The sequence below is a fragment of the Hippocampus zosterae genome, chromosome 20 (assembly GCF_025434085.1).
Source record: "Hippocampus zosterae strain Florida chromosome 20, ASM2543408v3, whole genome shotgun sequence".
NCBI lineage: Eukaryota > Metazoa > Chordata > Actinopteri > Syngnathiformes > Syngnathidae > Hippocampus > Hippocampus zosterae.
This window is the reverse complement of record NC_067470.1, coordinates 4612230-4634443: the sequence shown is the minus strand read 5'-3', so window position 1 is coordinate 4634443 and position 22214 is coordinate 4612230. Positions and strand designations below refer to the sequence as shown.

Genomic DNA, 22214 nt, shown 5'->3' with positions numbered 1-22214 from the left:
GCTATGTGACATTGTCAGAAAAAGGGCAAAAACGTTTTTTATTTTGCCAAATAAAAGCAGATGTTTGCAAATGTTTTATTCTGACAACAAAGATAATCAGTCAGCCTGCATGGAAGACAACAGAAATCGGAGAATATTTACTGCTGTGAGGCCGGCATGGAGCAGAGGAGACTTGGGAAGGCTCATGTAGATTTGATGTGAGGGGGCATGGCTTTTGTTTCTTTCCCCTGCTTTAAATTACAGCTTCGGGACTGCCATACAGCAATTGCTATACTTGGTTAAAAAAAATAATAAGACATGAGAAATGCAAGAAAGATTTAAAAAAATCTTTTCTATATATAATGTGCCTTTGACCTTTATACAGCACATGGTAGTTTGATATACAGTCACACGTTCTCTATCCAACGCTACAGCAACCCACCAAATGGAAACACATGAAAAACGTTTAAAGGCACTTCATTCTATAAATAAGCAAATAAAACAAAATCCCACAGCACAATAAACCATATTGATAGGAATGGCAATGCAGAGGCGGTTCAGAATAAAGACAGATTCTGTGAGCAGAAAGGCATTTATTTCTCTCTCTCAAACGAATACACTCGAACACAGTACTAAAAGCACATCAACGATTATTAAGTGTTATTGTTACTCTATAAAGTGCTTCAAGCCACTGTTTCCAAGGCCCGTCTCAGAGAGTCACAACAGCTTGTATTCACACATTCCTCTCAAAGACCAAGACTGTTTCAAAATAAAAATATACATATGGCTTTGAGACTGCAACAACCTTAGCAATAGTAAAAAGTCAACAAGACTGCAAACTTTTTTTTTTCTCTTTTCCTCGCCACCGTTTTTGCAAACAAAAATCAATCAAGCTAAAGCTGCAATTATTAAAGTGACGGCCATTCTGAGTCACTATCTTTTATTCCACATATAATAATCGATACCCGTCACAGTTCGCTAGGAGGTTATACTTCGCCAACTTCCTGTTTGGAAGCTCATTGCAAGGGGAGGTAAAATGTTGTAAACATTTTTTTGCACTCGATCTGGCTTTGCCTACAGAATGCAGATGCAGTGCGTGAGACTGTGGAATGTGACAGACAGACATGAGAAGAGCCAACTTGCACTTGGTTGCCTCGAATTTCTCAAAACTATTTTCCCTCCATTGTTGGTTTTGATACATCATGTTCCAGTGATGCGTTCGCCTGCAAGCTTGGTTATGACATTTTGAGTCTCGGATTAATCGGACAATACCTGAAAAACTTGGAAGCAGACTGAAGCGCTTTGATGGTTCAGGTGGTCTAAAACCTGCTTTTAAGATGTCGAGGTCTGTCTACACTTTTAATGGAGGTTAAAGTAATGGCACGGAAGTATGAGCGCGCATTAAAAGAAATATGTCGACCCATCGAGTTTTCATATCTATATGTGGGGGTTTTTCTGGGAGGGGGGTCAAGCTGGTGATGGACATGGCTTGAGTCGTATGGTGAGAGGAGTAGGAGGAGAAGGAAGACCAGTGTTTTTAATAATCCATCTTTCGTTAGTCCAGCTGGACGACCTGGATGATTGGCGGAGAGGCGCTGAGCGACGGCCCGCACCAACAGGCGGACGATCGCCCTAGATGGACCTGACACGTGCCACTGCAGAGCAACAAGCACAAATGAGTCATTGAACGTGACACTACCTGGGGGACATTTCAACATGTGGGCAAGCACTAGACAGCCACGAAAAGAGCAAATTCTGCCAAACAAAGCCTCCGTTAAATGGCACAAGAGAAAGACACATTCGTCGCAAGCAAACATTTGCATATTCTGATGGGATGTCGCCGCTTGCTAATCTTCAAGACGTCGGATGGGGTGAAAGAGCAGAAAGCGGCAACGCCGAGGCTTGCAGCTCTCACATCAGGCCACCATGAGCGGATGGTCATGTGTTAGTCAGACGTGATGGGACGGAAGAACAGATACAAACACAGAGCGTAATAAGAATAGACACCGCGGTTGGAGTCAAATCATTTTCAGATGAGTCCGTTGACTACATAGGAAAAACAAGCAAAAGGCTATAAATTAAAAATAATAATAATAACGTGAGCTCAAAGTCCCACCCAGGTCGTACGGGGTGCCCAAGTTGAGGGTGAAGAGGAGCGCATGCACCCATCCGAGTCAGACAAACGGTTTCTCACCAGTGGCACTGCACCAGCAGTTGCGCTGTGCTTTTAAATGTAGCAGCCCCCCCCCAAAAAAAATATTTGGTCTGTTGCACTGTGGTCCCTTCAGTTGAAACCAACTTCACAAGGAGCTTCCATGAATGCCTGTGAAGGCCTTCCAGCATTTGTGGAATCCGTTTACACTGTTTTACATACTTGCCGTCGACGTAACGTGTCGGGCAGAGGAGAAGTGATCACAAAGGCAAAACAAATTTTAAGATAGGGAGCAATCTACCACAAATTACAAGAAACGGTGCTTTAACCCTTATAGTCCACATTCCCCTGGTCCAAATCTGTTCAAAGGTTTGTAAAATTTCTTCTATGGCGGCAGATTGCAACGTTGAACTGAGCCATTTTGTTTCATGTCTCATGTGATTGCCTGAGGCAGATGGAGTCCACCCCCCCCCCAAAAAAACTCGTGGTTGTATTGGACTGGTGAAACACAGTCATGTGACACCACCCAAGGCAGAAGTCTCTCTGACAAAAGCAAACAATCACGGATCAATTAAATATAAAAGTAGTGAGTGGAGTGGAGTAAAACTACATTTTCTTCCTAAGAAGAATGCAGCATAAAAACGAGTGCCCAACCCATATGGGTATTTTTTTTTTTTTTTGTGGCCAAAGCCGATGCCCACATTTGACAGAACAAAATTCTGATAACTAATCAATTGTCTGACTATTAACACACACAAAAAGTAATGTTTGGGTCCCTTAATGCAACAATAAAAATATGAATTATTACGCACAGATCATGTGACAATAATTTGTCTTATTTGTTTAACTTTGCAATAAAAATGTGGAAACGTGTTGTGGTATTAAAAGAGCCAATGTTGACCAGCCCAAGTTAGAACTACTCTGAAAAGTAACGTTTCTCAAAAAGAATTACTTTCCGTCAATAAATCGAACAGAGTAACTGTGCGGTGTTACGACGCACCTCTGTTTCACACCAAACCTCACAAACCGGCGTTCTACGGTGATGATGGCTGATAAGCAAAGTACAATGTGGCACGGCGCTATAATATGGTGAACTTGAAAAGATTTGACCCCAACCTACAAAAATGAGATCATGATTTTTCTATTAAAAGCAAGTATCAACATTTCTCACCCCATATACACAAAACGGTGACAGCAGTAAAGTGTGGAATGCATGTTAATGTAGAGAGGAAGAAAAAAAAAAAAGACAGAAGCCCAACATGCCAAATTTAGTACCTCACATGTTCTGGACTCTGCTCTCAGATTGGGGCCTCATGACTGCAGGATGCGATTGTCAAGAGCAGAAGGGATGGTAAAGAAAACAAAATATTTGATCTTCAGAAACATAATCGAAGTATGCTAGAAACAGCGCTTAGAAAAACAGAGTGCCGAGGGTGACTCATCCATATTTGGTACCCATTTGGATATTTTTGATGAACTTGAGACAAATTGCCAATGCCGCTTGCTGACTCGCTTTCATCGACGGCCCATTTAACTTGCGAGGAAAATGATGTCGGACATCTTTTTAACAGACACAATAGATTTGTGAAAACCACAAATTGATTCATTTCTTTGGCATACTGGTTGCATCTGCTCTGGAACCAAACGCATTTATCATTGCATGTATTCCGCAGAATGATAATTTATGTCTGTGTGACAACATACTTGAACCTGATGTAATTCATTCGTGGGCCAAACTGCTTTTTCACATGACTAAAATAAATCTGTGAGTTGTTGGTTCTTTTAATCTGAGAATCATTTTACCAAATCAGATCAGAAGACTTGGTGGAAAGAATTAGTAATAGTAATGCTGCATGAAGATTGACGCGGCTGAGGCTTTAGCTCATTAAATATACTGTAAATGAAATACTTGTGTGTGTGTGTGTGCATGTTTGCATTTGTTATGCTCGTGTTGGCCACGGGTGATGGATTTTATCTGGTGCTCTCATGCGTTTCGCTTCTTTACCCGGGGTCGCTCTGCATGTCCTGATCGGCCTCCGCCACAGATGATTCCACACTGCTCTCGCTGCCTTGCACTGATCGGCCGCACGGAGACTGAGAGGTCACACGTTCACCGCTGACAGCCCATGGGCACACAAACCGAGACCGTTGTGGGTGATTTATGTTCATAGAGCATATTATGAGCGGTGTAGATGAAATCCAGAAAAAAATTGCGGAACGAGTGTTGATTTTTCAACTGACTTGATATGCTTTTCCATGAGCAGAACGGCCCGCTCTTTCTCCTCAAGGCTCCTCTTGAGCGAGGCAATTTCTTTTTGCTTCTCCAGCAGTTCTTTCTGAAGACGGTAGTTGCTTTCTTCGAGAGTCTCGCAGAAAGCCTTTGAGGTGGATGAAAGAAGGGGACAAAAAGCAGTGTTTGGCTTTGAAATGCTCTGGTTGTATGTAAGCAATAAAAAAATATTGCCACAGGCCTTCGTTATGTTAATAGGTGTTGCACAAGTCTACACTTTATTGAGACTGTTTAAGTTGTGACAGGGGTCAATGATACGAGGTGGCGGGATACAGCGCTGAGATTGTCAACAATCACTTTTTATTGTCAGCTTTGGCTGTGAATGTGGTGTGCAAAACACTAAGTGTGATGCATAGTTCCAGAATTTGCACATGACATGTGGCTCGAACAGAGTGGCAGCAGATCTTAAACTGCATTTATCCTAAATTGTGTTCCCAGCAGTGGTGAGAAGTGGCTGGGGTGAGTCTGGAAACTTCAACGGCACAATTACGTTTGGAACATGGTCGCCATGGAGTTGTCAGTGCGAGGTTTGTGGTTATAAATATTGCTGCTTCAATGTTGGACAAGATGTAGTTTTCTCTCAATAACTACTTCTCTTCTGGGACCAAAAGATGCAAAAGAGCCATTATTCACTAAGACACTCTCCAAGCATTGGGATTTGGAGATAAGAAAATTGAAGGGGCCGAGCATCTTTTCTGAAATACGTCGAGGAGATCAGCCTTCTGAGGCCAGTTCCAAGAAAGTCAAGAATTGTTTTGGTTGAGGCCAACACAAATTTTCTGTCGAGTCTGATTCTTCTGGCTCGCATAGGTTTGCCGGTCAAGTTCAAATGTATGCTTTTATCGAAAACGTTTTCAAAATATACTGCCTGGCGTGTGAGATTTCATTTCACGGCGCCCAATAAATCAATAGAAATTTGAGGGAAAGGAACATTGTTAGTGATGTTCTGTTTTTTTTTTTTTGTGGGGGGGGGGGGGGGGGGGGCTGTCATGACAATAACACATGGATAATTCTCCTATAATTTTATCAGAAAAAAAGGATTCAAACATGAGACAATGTCAACATTCCGACACACACTTCAAGCCCCGGCAGCCCGGTAGTCCAGTGGTTAGCGCATCGGCTTCACAGTGCAGAGGTACCGGGTTCGATTCCAGCTCCGGCCTCCCTGTGTGGAGTTTGCATGTTCTCCCCGGGCCTGCGTGGGTTTTCTCCGGGTGCTCCGGTTTCCTCCCACATTCCAAAAACATGCGTGGCAGGCTGATTGAACACTCTAAATTGTCCCTAGGTGTGAGTGTGAGTGGTTGTTCGTTTCTGTGTGCCCTGCGATTGGCTGGCAACTGATTCAGGGTGTCCCCCGCCTACTGCACCAAAACGGCTGGGATAGGCTCCAGCACCCCCCGCGACCCTAGTGAGGATTAAGCAGTTCGGAAAATGGATGGATTGATGGACTTTAAGCCCCAGATACATACAATCAGCAGATAAATATGTCGGTAGAATATAAAGTTGCATAAATATACACCACAGAAAATCAGACCACACAAACCTCTTTGCGGCACATGCCAAGACTTACTTACCCTGCTCTCCTCCAAACTATCGAAGGGCCCTGGCGGCTCATCCAGACATAAAAACTCTCTCACTGATTGGCTGTCAAACAGAGACAGTGGCATGACCTCAGTGTTACTCTTTTGTGTTCAACACAGAAAAAAAAGATCACATTGATACAAAAACAGATTTCAACAGTACGGTTGTGTCACATACCAGTTGGCAATGTCCTTGTGCGCGACTAAGTTTTGTAAAAAGGCCTGAAGACCCAACTGTCTGTCTTCCAGGAAGTCGCTGTCGTAGTTGTCTTTAAACCACCTTTTCGGAGGCAGCGCAAGGCGAAAGCCTGGAAACGTCTCTTTCAACTACAGCAAAGCGCACAAAAACAGAGAAACTACGATGTATTGATCCACATTTGATTTTTAAAATGCACTGATGAGAAAGGACATTCGCAGGACATAAACAGGTTTGTTCAGTAGATACGCATCACTTCTTACCAGTATATTGCTCCCATCTTCTGATTGGATCGGTGATAGATTATTGCTATTATTTTCTTTTGAACACGCTCATCAATGATAGGCCGCCGAAATTACGATCGCTTTTTCTGTACTCTTCTCCCAACTGGTACTTTTGAACACTGAGAGCGAGATTATTCTGTGGAAACTCTCTGCAAGCCACGGCTTGTGCTTTAAGATGTGATGACAAAAATGTCAGGCAAAACCATGAAAAGGCTGAACTTTACACAGGTGGTAATCGGGCGCACTTTAAATGGCAGCGGATGTGGGCCGAATCCAAATTCATATAAAATGCTTAAAAAGGCAGCCGTGGTGTGCACGGCGCAAACTGGCGCCAGCCACACATCAGGAGACTAAAACGCATGTTACGAGCAACTTGCTGTTTATTTCAAATACAGATTTTGACTTTATGCACAGATATCTGGTCACGGAAAAAAGCCTGAACGAAATTACACACGCGGGTGCACGCACACAAAATAGATCCCAAATACTCGATATGCTAGAATGACGAATCAATATGCTAGAATGACGAATCAAGACTTTGGGCTAAAAAGATAAATTGTTCATTTGTAGCGCAACTGTGGAAAAAGCAGAGGGAATTCCATTTGTTGCAGACTGCTGATTTGTGAACAAACTGTCCTGCTCGCCAAGTCAATTCAGGCCAGTTGACTGTTTGGGAATAGTGGGCTTCTTTGTTTAGCTATAAGCACTTCCAAGTGTGCGATCCAAAACAAAACAGACTGAGAAAACAAAAGGCATAGTTGCAGTCAAATCGCCCGGGGGTTATTGCGTTGCGAACTTGAGCTCCACGTGGCGAGTAGTAGTTCCCTCCATGTATTAACAAACACTCGCTGATAACGCACCTTGTCGTTGAGTCGGGAAAAGTCGGCGTACCTCCTGAAAATAACCCAGCTCTGATCCGTGGGTTTCCTGACCAGGACTTTATATACCTACAGCAAATTGCAGACACCACACACAAGGCACGCATGTTTACAACTGCAAATGATATTTTGGGCCGTGTCAACATTGAAATAGACAATGAAAGAATCGTCAAATTAATCGACGACGACTATTTTGATCATTAAAATCATTGTTCAGAGCGACTGTTTGATAGTCGAAATCCTTTGATCTCAGCCCAGTAAATATTCTGATTTCTGGAATCACTCGCGAAAGAAAAGCGATTTGCTTTTCTGTTTGATCAAAATAAGATATTTGCAAACATCTGCTTGCACTTTGGAAATTACGGAATCATAATCCATTTCAATAAATAAATAATAAATAATTTCGATAAATATTTAGTCAGTCTAATCTGGAAAATGAATCAGTATTTGCAGTCAAGTGTGAATAACCCACAACTGACATGTAGTTCAAGTATCCTCAGCAGTGTATATCAAAACTAATAGCCTTTTGAATTAATCCAGACCCAAGAAATAGCGCGCAGTTTCAAAAATTGCAGAGTACCAGTACATCACTCCCATTTTGTTGTAATATGAAAAAACGTATCTTCCAGATGTCACATGTAACTAATTCTTAGTTTCTGTACCGTAAACTTTGACCTCTCCTCCATGACCTCGTATCCAAGAACAGTTGGGGTGATTGGCCTCTCCTCTCCTCCTCCGTGTTGGCTCTCTAAAGGAGCCGAAATCGAGCGAGGGCAACTCGAATACACTTTCGAGGGCTCGAGAGTCCTGTTTTCTCTTGACAGCGTGACAGGGCTCCGGAGAGGTGTCGGCATCTGACTTCGAGTGCTTCTGTCCGTGCAACGGGACTGACGTTGAGAACTACCGCATCTTTTTTCACGCTCGCCCACTACTGAGGATGAAGGCTCTGAGCTGCTGGAGACGCTTCCTAGCGAGGAAGCTCTTGGTGGCCTTCTCAGCTTGTGACTGCCACTCGATGATGAGACTCTGTCCAACGGTACTGGGACAGGCACAAACGGTGATGCCATCCCCTTGCGAAGTGACCGTCACCGCCGTCCCAGCGTGATGACTTGACTCTGTCGTACAGATTGATGCGGAAGCCTGACAATAATGCTCAGTCAGAGGTGCTGGCGAAGACGGTCAACAACCTGGAGAAAAATGTTACAAAATGTTTTACATGTACACTCGGCCGCTGTACTACGTCATGCAATTCATAATAAATAAATCAAAGAAGTCCACATTCTGTGTGCAGAGTGGGAGAAGCATACAAATAATATTGTGGTCAACTTTCCTATTCATGCTATGTGCGTGTGTCCAATTAGCAATCAATATTCCTCCAAAGACCATACTAAATTACTTCTGCTACTCTATTACATTTCTGAACACAATTGGTATATTAGTTGGACAACTATGTGTTATAAGTGCAGCAAGGCTAGTTGTGGGCATGTTGATGCTACGAGTCGAGTACAGAAGGATACCAGTGCATGGTACATGTCAAGTCGTTGGGCCAAGTAGAGCTACTCATGCAGCACAGTGGTTTACAAGCGACGTTGAATTGTGTACTAATGCCCCAAAAGTGAAACTATCAGTAGAAGAAACGTTTTGCAGCTTATCCGAACATCTTGTACAGGATATACAGGCACTCGACCCCCTCCGACTCGCACCAAAATAAATCACTTAATGTAGTCGTGACGCCATTGATGTCTTACTGATCAGCTGAAACCGACTAGTCGACGTAACGACCCGTTTGTTGGTCACTAAAAACCATCTGTAAACGCTGCAAGCTAGCATGTGCAATCAGTCACCAGTCAAATCACACCGAAAATATCAAAACAGTCGAGTAGGCAAGTAACTTTATACTTAGGCAAAATCAAAATACAACTCTTGCTGTTATCATCCAGGAGTATTTTCGAAATGAATTCATTACAAGACCATGTTAGCTCGTAGACTAGCATATGTGGATATTGGGCACAGTTCAAAAGACGAATACCACAATGTCTGACTTACCCTGAGGCAGGTAAGGTGCCCCTTAACTATACTTAGGCAGCCGGGCGTGTGATTGTGTTGTTGTTGTTGTTGTTTGTCCATTTCACATCGCAGAGTCATCTGCTCCTCTGTATCACGTTTGCATACTCGAGTATCGGTGCACAGCTGCAGTGACTTACTACAGCCACGCGAGGGTAGTAAAAACACGCAAGTGGCTCCCGAGAAGGTCCCATTGGTTGGGGTAATGGAGTTTGGAACGCTGAATAAACACTAGGTCACGAAATCTCTGTATTACTTGATCACATGTGTCAAACGCCTCACTCAGACATCACGTCCCGTCATTTTCTACCCGAGGATATGGCTGTCCTGAAAGAAATCAGTTGAACTATCAAAATTAAAGCCCAGACATGTCAGACATATAACCATTATTTCTTATGATTTTAAACTGACATTGAAATCAGTGTCAAAAAAGCACAACAGAAAATGAATGGATGGATTTTATGTTTCAATGTACTTTTCATTAATATACATCTTAAATATACATAGATAGACAATATGCATCCATATCAATGCAACCCTGATCAACCCTGGATTTGTTTGTCTTTCAAAACATTTGGAATACTTACTTCCAGATTCTAAACGGCCACGATCATTAAACCGGCAGTATATTGTAATGTTTAAGATACAATTTTCCCTTGACTTCTGACTTGGAAATTCTTTTTTATGCGGGGGCGGTAAAGGTCAACAATGATTGAATTCAGGTGCCATCATGTAATGATCAATATATGATTATAGTTTATACCTTGAGGATTTCACCGTTATAACGAGCCATTTGTGTAACTGTAACCTTGATGTGGCCGTTGATGAAAATGCACTCAACACTCCTTTACTAGATAAGCTGTCCTTTTACTATTATGAGGGGATGCATAATTTTACATCCCATTTAATAAGAATGGTAACGTTTTGGTTAAAACGTTACCTCTGCATTTGCTCTTTATTTTTTTTAATCAATTTCATAATTGACATGTTCTTTTAAATAGCAGTGCATTTCATATGTTTCCAATATACCAGATGTATTTCTATTTGTTCGCTAAACTTACCCTGCTCAGCGTTTTTGGCAAAACAAAGCCGGGGTTGGGTTTGACTGTATCACAGACGAGACCCATTCCACTGCTGGGTGTGAATCAGTTCTCTCTGGAAGGAGCTAAACCTATTTGGGTGTGGCAATTGTGTATAATAGCGCAAAACGAGTCAGTCACAGTTAAGTTTACCTTGATAACTTGTTGTCTTGAGGCACACTCTCTGTAAGTACAGCGTATCATCCTTATAAAGATACAGATATGAAAATGGAAACAATTTACAGATAAAATATAGTAAAACATTTGTATTGAGTGACTCACGTGATTTTAGTGCGTTGCGAACGAAGGTGGAAACGAATTGTAGTTCTTGACTGAAAATTTCAATTGTTCCATTCACGAAAAGAACCATGATTCATTCAGTTCTTGAAAATAGTTCATCGATTTTTAAATCATTATAGCCTTGCAATGTTTTCACGTCATTGTCCCTTCAATTTTCACAGTGAGAAGGGTACGGTAATTGTTGTAGTTGCTTTACAGTGAGTGCAAGAATAAGTTCGAATGCATTTATGTTTAATTTTTTTTATATCCACAAAAGGGTTGTTTTAATCAAAATGTGTTTATTTGTATACCACCACTGAGTAGACTACTGACTGATGTGAGGCTATGCTGTCTGTCATTGTCCTTAGTTTGCAAGAGTCTTAATGATAATCTTAACATATATGTATGCATGCATGAAAGGATGTGTCAAGCTGCGTTTCATTCTGAGAAACGGTGCGCTTCTTTTTGTCTTTCTCTCAGGCGCAATGGCATCAGCAAACCCTCCGAGCGAGGCCAACACAATGTTCTTCTTGGCTTTGTACAAAAAGCTCAGCGAGGAGAACATGGCGGAAAACATCTTCTTCTCCCCCTTTAGCATCTCCTCAGCCTTGGCCATGGTGATGCTGGGGGCCAAGGCGAACACAGCCACGCAAATGTCGGAGGTAAGAGGCACATGAGGTGTCAATTGTGCAAAGCAACAGTCCACCATATCGGCAAACATGTTGATGCAGGCACACATTGTGTGCAACTGGATGTGTGCCGACCTGCGTGGCCGATGAGTTGTATTGCAACAGAAAAAAATGAGGTGTGGAATCAGGTTATTAATTGTATTACGTGCAGTTTGAAATCCTCAAACAGAAAATTAAACCCCAAGTAATGTCATTGCTTTCCGATACTGACCTCACGGTGGATTTACTGAAGTTGAACAATTTGGAGTTGAGACAAAATGGAAACATTTGATTGTGTCACTTCAATTTAACAAAAGGGTTTAATAAATGCTTGTCTATTGTTTTGATCATATTTTATGACCGTTTTATTGAGTAATCCAGGTAATTCCAAGGGTTCACTGGCATTTTCTTGCAGCTCTATATGACTCTGATTCTGGCTACAGGTCCTCTGTTTCACCAAGACAAAGCAACCGACGGAGGAAAATCAAACACAGATGATGAAGCAGTCTCCAATGCAAATGCAAATTAAAACGCGAGAGCAGATGCGGATACAGCTGCAACACTCCAGCAAGCTGCCATTATATCTAAAAAAGGTGTGAATGCCAACTGTGATGGCTTTGGTTGTCTGACATGTGACGGTAACTTTAGGCAGCTTCAGGCCGCCAAGAGGAGAAATTCCTGTTCTGTGACTTTAAGTATGAGACAGTGTGTGTATTTGTGTGTGTGTGTTATAATTAGGCTTGGCAACTAAACTGGGAAACAGTCAAATGTGGTAGAAAATCGATGGCTGTTGGATGGATGCCAATCTGGTGATTATTCAACATTTTAGTTCCGTTTCCTGGACTTCTCTGTGCAAATTTTCCCATCAAGTGATTGCACACAACACTACATGCATCAAATTGGCAGATATTTATTGCAATACCTGTCAAACTAAAACGAGTTTAGTGCTAACATACAATTTAAAACACAACAGACACAGGCTAATGCGTGTAGCAACACATTTGAACACAAACGTTATTGGCCAAAAATATAAGACTCTTCATATTCATGTAGTCTTCATCATCTGCGGAAAAACTATTAATATTACTGCAGATTACGGTACTAAATGGGCGTGACACTGTGTGTGTATGTATAGTTGTATTCTACTGACCCCTAACGGCCAGGGCGTACACACCACAATAAGCACTCCGTGGGGTTAGAAAGTGTGACAGCGATCATTTAAAATGACACTGTGAGATCTTGGTTTCTGATGATTTTGGTTTCGCTTCTGCTCACATAATCTATGCATGCAAGCACAATAAAATGTTTTACAGTGTGGGAGGCATGATCCCCTGTTCATAAGTGTCAAACTCAGGTCCTGGAGGGCTGCTGTGCTGTATGTTTTCCAAGTCTCCCTGTTGCAACACACCTGATTCAAATGAACAGGTTCAATGTCAGGCTTCTGCAGAGCTTGCTGATGATCTGATCATTTGAAACATGCAGAACAGCGGCCCCCAGCGGCCCTCCAGGACCTGAGTTTGACACCCCTGCCTGTTTGCTCACAGGTTCTGCAACGCGACGCTGGTGAGGATGAAGTCCACGCTCACTTTCAGCAACTTTTGACCAAATTCAACAAGACAAGCACCGGGTACACTCTCAGCCTTGCCAACAGGCTGTATGCAGAGCAAACATACATGTTTGATAAGGTGTGTGTTCTGCTTCGTATCATTTGGAGTAAATTATTGATAGTATTTTGCACACAACGACTGACTGCATTTTTACGCCCAAATGTAAATCACTTTTCATGATAACAGCAGACAGAAGCCAATAAAAATATAGAGGCAACTGATTGATTTGTTATCTGGTATACTCGTCACACTTCTTTCTTTGAAAATAAGCACTGTACAGTAGAACCAGGGAAAAACTGTTTGGGCAACAAAATATTGTTAAAATGAGAATTTGATTGTTTGTACAGCGTTTCACGTTGTGGTATGTTCCAGGGCTTCCTTGAGGAAACCAAAAAGTACTACCAAGCCGAACTGGAGTCTGTGGATTTCAAGAATAATGCAGAAGCGGCCAAGGTCAACATTAACAACTGGGTGGAAGAGAAAACACAAGGTGCTGTGCCTTTATTATTGACATACATTTTATCGGTTGCCAGGCAGGCACACGTATTGTTTATGTTTTGTTGTTGATGTTTTGGCAATACATTATGCCATTATATTGTTGTTCTCTTGTAATGTAATGTTGTTTTATGCATTTCTATATGCTCAAAATATGTTTTTAAATATTGTGTTGAATGGTAGTGTTGCTGTGATTATGTCTACATTTTTTTGTTCAGCACGATACGAAGGAGTGGCCTATTTTTAAACTCTTTATACCCGTGCAGTTAGCTACTCCTGGCCTACATTATAACTTAAAATATAACTTACCATTTTACAACAATAATTTATCATTTAAAAAAATAATCATCAACCTTCATCTGTCCCATTGTTTTATGTGCTTTGCGAGCTAGATTTTTCTTCAACATTCATGCATGCGCTGCATCCGCATTGAGACCTCATATACACAATGTAATGTTAAATGTCAATAACATTAACCAGGTAAAATCAAGGACCTGCTCAAGAAGCTGAATGCTGACACCAGGATGGTGCTGGTCAACGCCATCTATTTCAAGGGCAAATGGAACCAACAGTTCAAGGAGGATTTGACTGTTGAAGCGCCGTTTAGAGTCAATAAGGTATCACTTTTGTAATAATGAGGAACATGAATGCGCTTACTGAATCGTACACTCTACACCTGCAAGTTCATTTATTTTAGGCGGGCTCTGTATCAACAACATCCATCTAGCCATAGTTAAATTAAATTCCAGCCTTTCTATGTGGTGTTTTCTGGTGTATAGTCTAATTGTTGAAAACAAATATTAATAATGAACTACAAATTCTCAGATGTGTAGTTTTCTAATATATATTTTCACTTTTCATTTTGACTTTAGAATGATACTAAGCAAGTCATGATGATGTACCAGAACAGTAAATTCAACTTCAACATCATCCCAGAGTTAAACTGCCAGGTAAGAAAACAACTTTTGGTGTTGTTTTTCCTTTCTTTCTTTTTCTTATCCTTTATTTAAAACAATCAAAGTCTCATACTCATAAACTCAATCAAGTTTGAGAACAAGAATGAAATGATCTCTTTGCAGATGGAAATATGAATGTTCTTTAAATGAACATGTAAATAACTTTGGACAGGTCCTAGAAATGCCTTACGAAGGGAAGGATGTAAGCATGCTCATCTTCCTGCCTAATGAAATTGAGGATGACACAACAGGCTTGGAGAAGGTAAAACACATGAGAAAAAAAAAACAGCACACAGAATATTAAACAACCTGGAATTTGGTTTGATAATTTTCACTTTGATAGTTGGAGCGGGAACTCACCTATGACACAATTATGAAGTCGACACAACCAGACAAGATGGAGATTGATGTTGAGGTCCTGGTGGGCCTGCCTCGATTCAAGCTGGAGGTCACTTACTACTTGGAGGAAATCCTTATCAACATGGGCATGGTGGATGCTTTCGACGGCGATAGGAGTGACTTCTCTGGTAAGAAGTGCATGAATCATGTCTGACGCATCATTCCCAAACTCACCGGACAAGAAAAACCAAAGTCATTTTTGCATTAAAGCAATTAGTGGCGAATAAATGCAAAAACAAATAAATCAGCATAATGCAAAACAAAATGTTGCTGTCGCACAGACGCAAATAGTTATTGCTGAGTGCCATATATAGACATTCTGTATCTGTTTTGTTTTTGTTTTAGGCATGTCTCTAGCCAATGACCTGGCATTATCACAAGTCATCCATAAGGCTTTTGTAGAAGTAAATGAAGAGGGAACCGAAGCTGCTGCAGCCACTGCTGTCATTGTTGCGGTAATCACCTCAGTAGGTGAACCCAAAGTGCCCAAAGTCTTCGTTGCTGACCACCCGTTCCTCTTCTTTATCCGACATAACCCTTCCAAGACAATCTTGTTTGCTGGTCAATACACCACACCCGAGTGAGTTTGTACGGTGTATTTCTATAATAAATTCATTTAACAGAACTTTAGCTCTTTTATTTCATCATTTAATTCACCTCGCAGGATGAATAAAGTATCTCTTGATTCATCTATTTGGGGAAGAAGCAACTAGGTTCCCTCCAAACTGTAACCACGAATCCTAATCGTGTCGTGTGTTCATCAGTCACAAAATAGGAAGTGTCTCTGCGATTTTTGTTCTGGCGGTGGTAGCGAGAGAAGTTGAATACATTTTCATGTGCAGCTTTTGTGTTTTGAGTCATTTGTATGCGCTAAAATCTCACAAGCAACCACGTTTCACAAGCAATTCAATAATTTTAAATCACTATAGAATGTTTACATGCAACATGAATTTGATGTTTGTACATTATATTTCGTTAAATGCACTGCATTTCCTATAACACCTCTTTATTGATTTTCACATCTTTCACATCATCTTTTTTTGTAAGAAATGAATCTAAAATACAGTGGCTTGCAAAAGTATTCATAACTCCTTGAGCTCCACATTTTGTCAAGCCACAAACGTAAATGTATTTCATTGGGATTTACTGATGCAAAGAGTGGGAAAACTGTTTTTTAAAATATTTTGTCAAAATCGGAAGTGTCTAATAATAATAACAATAGTATAATACATTTTACTCTTGCAATTTCACAAATGTAACTAAAATGCAATGATTTTTTAAAAAGTGAAACTGTTTACCGGTAGTTTATTTTTCCCTTTAGTTTTGGTGGCGAACATCAGTTTCAGTTTCAGTCATCCCACAATTTTTTAAAAATTCAAACAATGATTAAATATCTCTATCTTTTCTTTACATGTGTTTTCTGTCACGAATAAAAACAGTTTGGGTTTTTTTTGTCTTCTTTTTTTGACAAGAATACAAAGGAGTTTTGCGCCGGATTGTTTTCTTTACGCTTCCGTGATTACGTCATCAATGCGGAAGCTGCTTTCGGGAGTTTATGGGCGTGTCAGTGTAAAAAAAAAAAGATTGAATACTTGTACACTTGACAGCCGCCGTCTCTGCGTTTACTGACTGCTTGAAGAAACTCGTCTGTCAGTAAGTAATCCATTCACTTGTGAACGAATTTCTACTTTATTCACAGCAAGCGTTCTATCATTTATATACATACTGTACAGTACAGTGCTGTAGCTCGAAATTTATCCAGCAAGTTGGTTAATTTTTCTAACAAATCATCAAAAATAAGATACGGTGGGAAATGTGCAGGTACATTTGCAACTGTGATGGAGTATGCACACGGTGCCACTGCAAAATGATCAGTTAATACCAACTGCCATGTAAATAAATATCAGCGGTGAAACAAAGTTTTTATATCATATTCACTCAACCTATGTATGATTGCGAAACGAATACAGCAAGCAGCATTTGCCTCAAAGTCCATCTTTGAGTTTGAAGTCCTTTATTTTTACATTGTTTCACCGTTGAACTCTTGCAGACGTCTCCTCCCTTTTTTCCCCAGAACTGTATTTTGCCATGGATAGAATAATGGTGTGTGCTACCAGTAAATTTGATCTCAGGTGAACATCTGGAGTCTAGAATAGAGTATTTAACAGAAAATCGCAACTGTATAACAAAAATTTTGAACTAATGGTTTGTTTTGTGCACTTTTGTTGTTTTTTTTTCAGACACGATGGCATCATCTACCCCTCTTTCCAAGGCTAACACCAACTTCTCTCTCGAATTGCTGAAAAAATTGGGCGATGATGACAAGACTGCAAATATCTTCTTTTCCCCCTTTAGCATCTCTTCAGCCCTGGCCATGGTGATGCTCGGATCGGGGGGCAACACAGCTACACAGATGTCAGAGGTAGTAGACACGCACGCACACAAGCATGCAGACACTTTTTTTTTTACGGTAAGAATGCAGTATTTCAGGACTTGAACTTATATTAGCAATATATTCTTGCACTGGTCCTCTTGATTTTTATGGATGTTAAAGGATAGTATGCCAAATATTGGTAAAAATTCACTGTAAAAAAATTCCTAATGTCATTTTTCACTATTGGCAGAATGTCGGCCCTGTCCTGAAAGCATCAGTGTCTATTCAGTAGCATTCGTTGGAATGTGGGTTGAAACTTGATTCTACAAATACCAAGTGTGATTTTTACAAAAGGATTGCCAAAGTAAAGGCACACCCTGATAGCTCATAGGTGCTAGATGCACTGTTTATGCGTGTGTGTACATGACTGCAAACAGTGTTTAGAAACATTCAGCACTCGGCAGAGACTTGATACCTTTCATTAATTTAGAAATGTGTTTTTATTGGTGGTTGCAGTTGGGACGTATGTGTAATAGGGATGGCCACAGAAATGCCAGCTCGGGGTTACATAAGTTTGCAGTGGCACAACCCCTTGTTTTGCAACATTTGCAACAGAATTGACCAGTCTCATCCAAACTCTCGTAAAAGGGCCTTTGGTGAACCCCAAATAAAGTTCAGCTGTTGTCATTTTTATGCATGACAAGAATCAGGCATCTGTGCATTTTAAACTTTGAATTTTATTTTATTTTATACCCTGCACGCATCTTGATATCTAACTCGATGAACAATACCACTTGCACCCCGCAGGTTCTCAATTTCACTCAGCGAGAGGCACGGCCAGAGCCAATGCAAATGCAAATGCAACAAGTCCAGTCCATGTTTCTGCCAAAGGTGGTAACATATACAAAGCAACTAGAATATTGGAAGCATGTGGAACACTTTACTAACTGCTGGCCTGGGTGGTGTTGGTTGAAACAGGGTGAATCCGTAGAGATAGGAAAGCACTGCTTGTCGGTCAGTCTTGCAGAAGGGAGCGGTTTCATTTGTCATACGTTATACTTTGGCTTTTCCAGGGCTCCACACCCAATGGTGTTGCGTAATGTGAAAGAGTGAGATACTATCTTTTTCTTTCTTGGTTTCTTCCTGGTGTGTCTGCTTAGAACTACATTTTGGTGAGAAACATATTTCTGGGATTTAACAGATGCACCATACACAAAAAAACATGTCGATAGTTTTGTTAGGAGGGATTCATTCTCCACGAAAGAAGACCCACTGCAGGAAGTTGAGGTAAATGCATGCAGGCCTGTGCTTTGCCAGCTCCTCTGGGCAGCATTCCTCAGCTAATTGATAGTTTTCCATCCATCCATCCATCCATCCATCCATCCATCCATTTTCTGATCCGCTTATAATCACAAAGGTCGCGGGGCTGAAACCTATCACAGCTGTCTTTGGGCAATAGGCGGGGGACACCCTGAACTGATCTCCAGTCAATCACAGGATTGATAGTTGTCCTCATTGTTTATTCGCAAAGTGCCCGTTTCGGAATCTAGCAGTATGTACTGTGCAAAGGGGCCTAACTCACAAATACTGTATAATACTTTTGTAAACACTCCCCCCATGTACATGAGGGCTTAAAAAGCAAAAATAACAACTTGGTGGTGGCATTGCATGTGCTTGTATCTGTGTCAAGGTTTTCTATCTTTCCATCTCTAACCATTGATTTTCATAGGATTTGCAGGTCAACGCAGGTACATGGCTATTCACTTATTAATGGGACAATCACCCATGTTACTGTCTGACCCATTGTTGGTTCCACAGTGTCTGCAAACCAAAGGCCAGGATGAAGTTCATGCCAGCTTTGCCAAACTGCTGGCTGAGCTGAACAAACCAGATGCACAGTACGCCCTCAGTGTTGCCAACAGACTGTACGGGGAGCAGTCTTACCAGTTTGTTGAGGTATGTGTCGCAGCCTGCAACTCCTTCTTGAAGAAGTCAGGTTTTGTTCGCACAAAGATGAGTGAAAGGGAATATGCGTTACAGACCCAAATCGTACTTTTTTGGTGGGGGGCGGGGGTGTGAATGAAGGAAGGAAGAGGGAGGTGACTCCCGGCCAAACATTCCTCTTCTATTACGTTAACAAGTGTACACAATTTAATAATGGCTCCGTGACAGTCAAAATTGTGCATCGTCTCTGTCAGGCCGGCATTCTTGATACAGACCTTTGGACTGGATCTCGATAGAGTTTGCAAGTGTCTCTAATAAAATTGGTATTGTCATTAATGGTCATCATGGTTATTAAAATAAAAAAAAAATCTTCATGGTTTCAGACTTTCCTAGCAGAAACAAGGAAGCACTACAAAGCTGAGCTAGAGTCTGTGGACTTTATCGGCAACCACGAGGGAGCCAGGCTCAACATCAACCAATGGGTGGAGAAGGAGACACAAGGTGGAGTTTACACACACTTACACAGACTAACCCTTTCCTCTTGATTAATCTTTCTTTTACCCCTTTATTACATACCTTAAAAAAAAAAGTAGTACACGCTGTTGAACTCACCGGCTGCCACTGTGTGGCCCTTCCCATTTTCGCTTTCCAGGTAAAATTAAGGATGTACTGGTCCAGGGTGTGTTGGACAGCATGACCAGGCTGGTGCTGGTCAATGCCATCTACTTTAAAGGCAACTGGGACAAAAAATTTAAGGAGACCTCAACACAGGACGCCAAATTTAGGATCAGCAAGGTAATGCACATTCTAGAGGTGAAATACTGACTCAGTTAGCAGAACAATGGGAACTTATTTGAAACTATTGTGAGCTGCAATGTTTTCTTTTCCTTCCTGTTTTCCTGGTTGGGCTCCGCACCTCCACCCATTTGTTAAAAGCCTAGTACATACACAAGGACATAACATTCATTCACTCATTGGAATTAGAACTTCACAAAGTGGCAGAGCTGGGGTCAGACGTGTCAAATTTCACCTTGCATAATTGTAGGCGCGCCCATGTGGACAAACTGATTTAGTCTGACACAATGGAACAAAAAGGAGCTTTGGAGGAACTTTGCTCCGAGTTGTCTGAACTGTTTCAACAACCAAGGCTCATGCGCAAAAAAAGGAACTAGTGCAGCAAAATTGCAGGAACATTTAGTTACAGTATTTGCATTTAAAAAACAATCTGATTCATTCTTTTTTCAGGAAGCAGCCACTGAATTAATTTTTTTATATATTACCGGTAATTTGGTTCATTGTTGTCTCCTCAAGAGCAAAATAATTACAATCACTACAAGACGGGGCATGTGATAACTCATAATCTTCATTGCTGTTATTTTTAGAATGCCACCAAACCAGTGAAGATGATGCACCAGAAATCCAAATTCCCCCTCACCTTCATTCCTGATATCAACTGCCAGGTACTATGATCTTTTTCCACCCAAAACAACAACACAGACGTTTCATTCTATCTTTGTGACAATTAAAGAAAAACACACATAGTGAAAAAACAAACAAACAAACAAAAATTTCTCTTGAGCAGGTCTTGGAGTTGCCTTATGTAGGGAAGGAGCTCAGCATGCTCATCTTTCTACCCACTGACATAAATGACAATTCAACGGGTCTGAGTGAGGTAAGACACACAACGCTGTTCGCTTTGTGACGGACAAATTTAAACTTGGTTTCACATTGATCACAGATAGAAAAGAACCTGACCTATAACAACTTCATGGAGTGGACCCGTCCTGATATGATGGATGTAGTCGAGGTCCAGGTTGGCCTGCCTCGATTCAAGATGGAGGAGAAGTATGACATGAAGAATGTCTTGGTCAGCATGGGAATGGTGGATGCCTTCGACAAGGGAAGAAGTGATTTTTCTGGTAGGAGTTGTGCCTAGAAAATCATAATCAGTATCACGATCCAAAAACTGGCATTTAATTGTGATCTTTGGTCTGATCCTTGGTAGTCCTGCTTAAAACATAAACCGCGGTGCCTTCAGATGGGATTTGAATTTGACAGTTTCAACTGTCCCCATTTGGAGGAATTTACATTCAGAGACTGTTGGGGACCTTATATCCATTTGCAATGATTGATTTAACCCAAGCCCAAACCACGTAAAATATGTTCTCTGTTGCGACTGTCTTTCTCTTCTGTTTTCAGGCATGTCACCTGCCAATGACCTGGTATTGACAAAATTCGTCCACAAGGCTTTTGTCGAGGTGAACGAGGAGGGAACCGAGGCTGCTGCCGCGTCTGTTGCCATCATGATGTTGCGCTGTGCTCCGATAACACCCAGATTCATCGCGGACCACCCCTTCCTCTTCTTCATTCGACACAACGCGTCAATGAGTGTACTTTTTGCTGGCCGATATTGCTCCCCTATTTGAGCATTTTCATGCTTCAATGCAAACTTTTTAATCTCTAGCATTCCTAGGTTCTAGGTTCCCTGCTAAAAAAACAAAACAAAACCAAACAGTATGGACCAGCATGGATTTTATTTATTTTTTTTGTTTTGCGCTGGTCTTGCTGGTATTACCAGTAAGATTAGCAGCAAAAGCATAAAAAAACAGCCAAGATTTTAACAGCCGAGCCTTTGGTGCCAGGTGCCTTCCACTACCATTCTGTACTGCGTATACTTAGCACATATTCCAAATTCAAAGCACATATTCCAAATTCAACCTTCCTGGAGCGTTAGGAAAACAAATTTCATTGTCTCATCCCCATCACTCCATTCATTGTATGGAACCAAAGAGAATAATGAGATAAAGATACATTATCAGCACCTGTGTGATGTTATAACCCCTATCAGGAATGTACACTGCTGTACAGTTTGCAATCATTAACTAAAGTAAACATGGAAGTATCAACAGCTCAACTATTCTATATTGTCGATACATAATCCTTTATGTATGCAATAAAAGTCTGTTTGAAAACACAAAATACCTACAGTT

General features: G+C 41.1%; 3 protein-coding genes across 6 annotated transcripts in view; 2 read left to right on the top strand and 1 right to left on the bottom strand.

The window, feature by feature from the left end:
• Nucleotides 1-15595, top strand: part of LOC127593357 (leukocyte elastase inhibitor-like) — a 281443-nt gene extending 265848 nt beyond the window's left edge. Inside the window, exons 2-6 of the mRNA XM_052054759.1 lie at nt 14032-14168; nt 14424-14501; nt 14680-14769; nt 14851-15034; nt 15252-15595. Of these exons, the coding sequence (XP_051910719.1) occupies nt 14076-14168; nt 14424-14501; nt 14680-14769; nt 14851-15034; nt 15252-15490 (684 nt within the window). The 5' untranslated portion in view covers nt 14032-14075 and the 3' untranslated portion in view covers nt 15491-15595. The remainder of the gene's footprint in view (nt 1-14031; nt 14169-14423; nt 14502-14679; nt 14770-14850; nt 15035-15251) is intronic.
• snx16 (sorting nexin 16) lies at nt 903-15017 on the bottom strand. 2 transcript variants are annotated; one of them, XR_007960386.1, is made up of 9 exons: nt 14868-15017; nt 9406-9750; nt 8022-8546; nt 7342-7428; nt 6180-6328; nt 5996-6065; nt 4373-4509; nt 3407-4247; nt 903-1634 (listed from the first exon to the last, which is right to left on the bottom strand). XR_007960386.1 is itself a non-coding variant. In XM_052054754.1 (9 exons), the coding sequence occupies exons 3-9, from the start codon at nt 8424-8426 to the stop codon at nt 1535-1537; spliced, it is 1059 nt and encodes a 352-aa protein (XP_051910714.1). In that variant the 5' UTR covers nt 8427-8546; nt 9406-9750; nt 14868-15017; the 3' UTR covers nt 903-1534. The 2 variants fall into 2 exon arrangements, 1 of the variants encoding a protein (XP_051910714.1); XM_052054754.1 differs by having other exon boundaries at nt 4137-4247.
• LOC127593343 (serpin B6-like) lies at nt 10527-22203 on the top strand. Of its 3 annotated transcripts, XM_052054733.1 has the most exons (14): nt 10527-10688; nt 11262-11443; nt 11893-12042; nt 12994-13134; nt 13429-13546; nt 17147-17328; nt 18088-18171; nt 19099-19236; nt 19608-19725; nt 19877-20019; nt 20607-20684; nt 20807-20896; nt 20963-21143; nt 21424-22203. In XM_052054733.1, exons 2-14 carry the CDS (start codon nt 11267-11269, stop codon nt 21648-21650), a joined length of 1827 nt encoding a protein of 608 aa, XP_051910693.1. In that variant the 5' UTR covers nt 10527-10688; nt 11262-11266; the 3' UTR covers nt 21651-22203. The 3 variants fall into 3 exon arrangements, with proteins under 3 accessions (XP_051910693.1, XP_051910694.1, XP_051910695.1); XM_052054734.1 differs by lacking the exon at nt 18088-18171; XM_052054735.1 differs by lacking the exons at nt 10527-10688; nt 11262-11443; nt 11893-12042; nt 12994-13134; nt 13429-13546 and adding an exon at nt 16409-16559.
• Nucleotides 22204-22214: the final 11 nt, after the last annotated feature.

Bases quoted from the DNA above. Each gene is read 5' to 3' on its own strand.
- LOC127593343 (XM_052054733.1), top strand. From the start codon at position 11,267: ATGGCATCAGCAAACCCTCCGAGCGAGGCCAACACAATGTTCTTCTTG. The intron at 11,444-11,892 runs GTAAGAGGCACA...TTCTGGCTACAG, and splicing joins CAGCCACGCAAATGTCGGAG to GTCCTCTGTTTCACCAAGAC. The intron at 21,144-21,423 runs GTAGGAGTTGTG...TTCTGTTTTCAG, and splicing joins GGGAAGAAGTGATTTTTCTG to GCATGTCACCTGCCAATGAC.
- snx16 (XM_052054754.1), bottom strand. From the start codon at position 8,426: ATGGCATCACCGTTTGTGCCTGTCCCAGTACCGTTGGACAGAGTCTCA. The intron at 6,329-7,341 runs GTGCGTTATCAG...GCTTTGCTGTAG, and splicing joins TTTCCCGACTCAACGACAAG to TTGAAAGAGACGTTTCCAGG. The intron at 4,248-4,372 runs GTCAGTTGAAAA...ATGGGCTGTCAG, and splicing joins CTCATGGAAAAGCATATCAA to CGGTGAACGTGTGACCTCTC.